Consider the following 6,049-nt stretch of genomic DNA (forward strand, 5'->3'; position numbering starts at 1 on the left):
TATTATTTAATAAATTCACCAAAACGACGTCGTTTTGGTGTTTAATACCAAAATGACGTCATTTTGGATTAGGTATAAGTTATGTTTACATTGGTTTTCTTGGTTGTATTGCTTTCTCGTGTAACTTGGGCAAAAAGACAAAAATAATATAAAATCATTATATTTTCAAAAGATTAGGGCTTAAAAAATTTAAAATAGCTCAAAACACTAAAAACTGACCTAAATTATTTTCAAAATCATTTAAAATAGGTCTTAATAGAGATAAAAATAAGGCACAAAAGACTAAAATAGTCATAAAAGACCTATTACCTAAAATGCGGACAGTAGATAATATCCATAATAATTGTGCGAATATGATTAGTAAAAACATGATATGAATGCGGATATTTAAAAGGAATATCCGCATTTTGCGGATGCGGCTACGAATATTGCAAATAACCGTATCTGCATCCGCATGTATTTTCTACTGTAGTAGGGGTGAAAATGCGGATGTGGTTATTAGTAATATCCGCATCCGCATAATGTTTTTATCACATTTAGGTATCTGCATCCGCATGATGCGATTACTATTCGCATCCGCATGATGCGAATTATTCGCTATATGCATATGAGGTAATTAGCATTTTGGATTACTATCTAAATCTATATGGATGATTAAATAATGTGGTTATTACTATATGCATGTTTAAATAAATTAATATTTCACTTATTACATAATTCACAATTATCAATCATAGAGGGTCATTGTCTCATAGTTAAAGTAATCGGGATTTAGATTACCTTTAAAAAAAAAAAAAAAAATAAGGCAAATGTATTGAGGTATTGTTACTTTGAAATGTAATGAAAAAACTTAACATAACCTAAAAGCTAATGGTCTTAAACTTATCAAATTCAAAACAACAATATTTTAATGAATTTAATTAAATATATATTATATTATATATTAATCGTATCCACATTCTCTAAAACTGCTATCTGCATCCGCATATGTAGATAATGGTTTCGATGACTGTAGCCGAATTGTGTATGTGGGATAGCGGATGTAGAGAGTTGATATCCAAGCATTCACGTAAGAGATAAAGATTAGTTAAAAATTAGGGTTAAAGACATATTTGATACCTGTAGTTTAAAATTTTATGTTTTGGTACCTTAGTTTCAATTCGTATCACAGATGATACCTGGGTTTTAGGAAAAGACGGACTTAGTATCTTTGTGTATTTTTTGGTCCAATATTTAACGGTCTGCTGCGTGTTAACAACTAATGGTTAACATGTTGCACAATATATATAAAAAATAAAAAATAAAAATAATTTTTTTTAAAATTAATTAAAAATTTTAAAATTTTAAAAAATAAAAATTTTAAAAACTTTTTTTAAAAAAAGAGTGGCTAAGTCACTCCCTTGGCCGGCCTGGGGGTGGTTCGGCCACCCCTATGGCCTTTAGAGCAAAAATAGAAGAAAAAAAAATAAAAAAATATAGGAGGGTTTTGGCTCTCAGCCACTTCCGATGGCCAAAAAAAAAAAGAAAAGAAGAAAAGAACAAATATATATATCTATATATATATATATATATATATGTTCTTAAGAGGGTTTTGGCCTCCAAGGGGTGGCGAACCACCCCTAAGGCCAAAATCCCTCCTATAATTATTTATTTATCTTTCTATTTTTGAAGTTTTTAATATATATATATTTTAAGTTTTATTAATTTTTAAAGATTTTTTACTTTTTTTAATATTGTGCTACGTGTCAACCTTCAATGGTTGACACGTGGCAGATCGTTAAATATTGAATGGAAAAATAGATAGAGTTACCAAATCCGTCTTTTCTCAAAACTCAAGTACCATTTGTGATGCAAATTGAAATTGAGGTACCAAAAAATAAAATTTTAAACTACAGGTACTAAGTATGTCTTTAACCCTAAAAATTAAAATATAAATATAAAATTATTATACTAATTATTTTAATAGAACAAAAAAATTGTTTAGAGAGTCAAATGCATGACGTATTTAAAAATGAATGAGAAATGTTAAAGGTACCAAATCTTTTACTAAGAGATGAGTATCAAGATGATGTGAAGTTATTTATTGATACCCGTAGCATGTCTTATTATTAATTGTTTTGATCATCTCCAATCAGGGGTGGAGGCATGTACAAGCTTGGGGGGTCCATGGCCCCCCCAAAAAATTTCAAAGCCTTCTAATTTTTTTTTTTTTTTGGGGGGGGGGGGTTAGGCACCTATGGCCCCGGCAAAAATAGAATTTAGGCCCCCCAAAAAAGTTTAATCTACTCTCTACTACTATAATATTTTTTCTTTTCCATAAAAAAAAAAATATATTAAAAACCCAGCAAGGCAGCGGATATTAAACTACAAAGAAAAAAGGAAAAAAAGAAAAAGAAAAAACAGACGCAGCAGATAAAAAAATAAATAAATAATAATCAGCAGCAAATCCTCTTCAACACGGCAACCCAATGTCAATAAAAAAATACAATGCACAAGGAAAAAAAGGAGACAAAATTTACTTTACAATACCTCTTAAACTTCCCTCAAACCCTCAATCTCACATTCAACTCCAAGAAAAAAGAAAAAAAAAAAACGTAGAGCTTGAAAACCCTGTCTCCAATGAATAAGGTCCACATCATCTTGATATCCATCTCTTGGTAAAAAATTTGGTACCCCTAACATTTATCCAAATGAATAGCCATTTTGAGAGAGTTTTTGGCTAAAATTAATTTAGGTATACTTTTGGGAAAATTACTTGATAGTTCTTTTACTTTTCCCACCGGTGCATGTAACGTCGTCTTACTTCCCATGTCTAATGTACCCTAGGCTAAAAGAGACATGAATTTTTTTACACCCCATTCTACACTTACCCTACACCTAATGTGTTTTTTTTTTCTTTTTTTTCTTTTTTTTCTTTTTTTTTTTTTTTTTTCTTTTTTCTTTTTTCTTAAGAAGAAATAATCAAAGGGAGGTGAATGGTGGGTGTAAAAGAATCACTCCTCTAGCTAAAATTAGTCGGCCGTTCTGGCACGAAACAAGTAGAATAGTATAAAATTGTTTAACTATTATGATGCAAGCATGAATCAATCACATAATAATTGCTTAACTATTATCTACTAGTATAGCGTAATTCTTATTTGGAGTGAATATTGGCAATAGAATCATGGGTGTTATCTTAAAAATAGTACAAATTTGATATATAATATAATAGACTATTATAATATAAAGTTCAAGCATTAATTTTTATGTTCGATCACGTCATCTTAATTATATAATAGTGGTATCATAGCCTATTAAATGGCATTAATCTTACACGAATTCTTTAGACAGTCTCTACTCTATAAAGCTCGGAACATAGACGCGGTGTGATGAGAACGTCAAGCGGGGTGGCTTTGATGTTTGTCAGCCCAAACCTCTCACTCATATCAACCGGTGCATTAGAGGGAGCTGAGATCTCAAACATGTGTAAGAAACTAGCTAGTGCTAAGTGCAGCATTTGAAGGGCAAAAGATGCTCCAGGGCATGCTCTTCTACCACTTCCAAAAGGGATCAATTCAAAATGTTGACCAATACCTTTAACATCAACGTGTTTGTGGGTGGTGAGAAATCTTTCTGGGTCGAACTTCAATGGATCTGACCATACACGTGGATCTGTCTGAATTTTCCAAATGTTTGTAATCAGCCGGGTGCCTTTTGGGACTTGGTAGCCTCCTATGATGCAGTCCTCCGAAAACTCACGTGGTGTTGATAATGGCGCTGGTGGATATAAACGTAATGTCTCTTTTACAATGGCTTGGAGGAAGACTAGCTTATCAATGTCCGACACGTTTACAATTCTTTCCTTGCCCACTTCGATTTCAAGCTCTTCTTGGGCCTTTTTCAACACATGGCGGTTGTTCAACAACAGCGATATTGCCCAAGTTAGGGTAGCCCTGCTGGTGTCACTGCCTCCTACAATTATGTTCTACAAAGTGCAGTTCTTATTAGACTGACATACTCTCAAACAAATGATCGTGATTACATGAGCAAAGCTCCACTGGCACAGAGTTGTATTAGGGTGGTAATTCTTATTTGTGAATTAGGTTTTGGGTTGTATCAAGATACGAGTATAAGGGTGTGTTTGAGATTGCGCTTTCGTAGATAAAAAATGAGATTTTAAATCAAGTCGCAGAAAATAAATATTTTGGAATTACGTTTTTAAAAATTTGTGATTTGAAAACGTAAGAAATCTGTTTTTTCAAATCACAGCTAATAGAGAGTTTTTTTGAAAACGCACAATTTTAAAAGGCAAATTGCGATTTGCCAAACACTTTATTACGTTTTTAAAACTCACGTTTTCAAATCGCATATTTTAAAATCACACACTTTGAAATCGCGAACTCGAACGGACCCTAAGACTTATAGAAGTAAATTCTAACTCAACCAATTTAACTAAACATGTCAGGTTTCTCAAACCTAACTCACTAATTTCGTAATGGATTTATGAATTTGCGAGTCATATCAACATTAAAAATTGCAAGCTTCAAATATTATGTGCTCAGTTTAAATTATAAGTATAAGACTAAATAAATCAATTATAATATGATCCGTTTAATTAAAAGATCATTCCCATAAATTCCTGTCGAATTTGTGAGTTTTTATCAAGAATTGCCAAAGTTATACCCAAGAAGTGAAAAGGGGAAATTATACATGCGTACCAGACATGTGGCTTTGTTGATCGTATCAGCATCATAACCTGCAAGGACTTTGCCATCAAGGACAGAAAGCATCACGTCCATGAAATCTTGCTCCCCTCCGGCCACGGCGCCTGAAGCTCTCTTACGCTTATGCTCTTCCAGCCACTCACCAAGAAAGCTATCCAATTCTTTTGCAGTTTTCTTCATGGCCCTCTCATGTCCGCCAAAATCTAACCACCCAAGAAAAGGAATGGCGTCCGACACCACAAACAACCCGAACAAACGAAAGAATTCCTCCAGCGCCGTATGGCAACGCCGTGCCCCGCCCGCGTTCTCATCACCCACCGCTCCAGCAGAGTACCGCTTTCCGGCAATCATCCTAAGATTCACGTTGAGACTCATGTCCCCGAACCATTGCTTCAGCTCCACCAAAATCTGACCCGACCCGTTCTTTTTCGCGGACCAGAGTTTGTATAGCTCTTCTACGGAGGCCTTGACTTCGGAGACTTGAATGTAGGAAAGCAGCTCCAGCCGGCGGTTTGACAGTAGCTCTAAGGTGACTATTTTACGCAATTCACGCCAGTAGGGTCCGTAGGACGCGAGGGCGAACATGGCGTAGTTATACGCCAGGTGTTTGGCGGCGACGAGTTTCGGCCGCGACGACACCGCCGCGTCGTTGGTGGTATAGCACTCCTTGGCCATCTCCCAACTGCTCAAAACCAGGGCATGGCGCAACCCAAGCCGGACTGTAAAAAGTGGTCCGTACTTGTCAGCTATGGCTCCCAGAGTTCGGTGGGGAGGCTCGGTTCCTGCCAACAGGGGGAAGTGACCGATTACCGGCCACGCGCCCGCGGGGAAAGGTGCCAATTTGGCCTGGCGAATTACTCTGGACCTCCTTAACAGGTAGTAGCAAAAAAGAAGTAAGGAAACAAGTCCAGCCATGGAAGAATTTAGGGAAGGTGAAAGAATCTCCATTTTAGCTCAGATTTTTGGGGTTTGGGGAGGATGCGTTTGGTTGAACTGTCAAAGTCTGCTAACAAATAAATTCTTGTGGTTTCAAAATAAAAATAAATTTTCGTGATTTAATAGCCCTTTAATGAATAAAAATAAACAGATTTGTTGGATAATATTTTTTTCCTTCATTTTTTTTAAAAAAAATAAAAAAATAAAAAAATTAACAAATAACTTAAAACAAACAACTCTTAAAACTACTTTTACCTTTATATTAAATCAAAAGTATTATTTGTTAAACCAAAAATAAAAAAAAAATAATCTTGTTTAGTAGACTCTAGTACAATTACCACACAATTGTAAAAAGCGGTGAGTATGAATTTTTTATTTTATTTTAAGGAAAACGGAAAAAAAACGCTTAG

At 34.8% G+C, this 6,049-nt stretch overlaps 1 protein-coding gene across 1 annotated transcript; it reads right to left on the minus strand.

Annotated features, from left to right (window-relative positions):
- Positions 1-3,170: 3,170 nt before the first annotated feature.
- Positions 3,171-5,761, minus strand: LOC133881012 (cytochrome P450 CYP82D47-like). Its single transcript, XM_062319980.1, has 2 exons — positions 4,698-5,761; positions 3,171-3,964 (listed from the first exon to the last, which is right to left on the minus strand). Exons 1-2 carry the CDS (start codon positions 5,649-5,651, stop codon positions 3,323-3,325), a joined length of 1,596 nt encoding a protein of 531 aa, XP_062175964.1. The 5' UTR covers positions 5,652-5,761; the 3' UTR covers positions 3,171-3,322.
- Positions 5,762-6,049: the final 288 nt, after the last annotated feature.

Source organism: Alnus glutinosa, chromosome 11, assembly GCF_958979055.1.
Source record: "Alnus glutinosa chromosome 11, dhAlnGlut1.1, whole genome shotgun sequence".
NCBI lineage: Eukaryota > Viridiplantae > Streptophyta > Magnoliopsida > Fagales > Betulaceae > Alnus > Alnus glutinosa.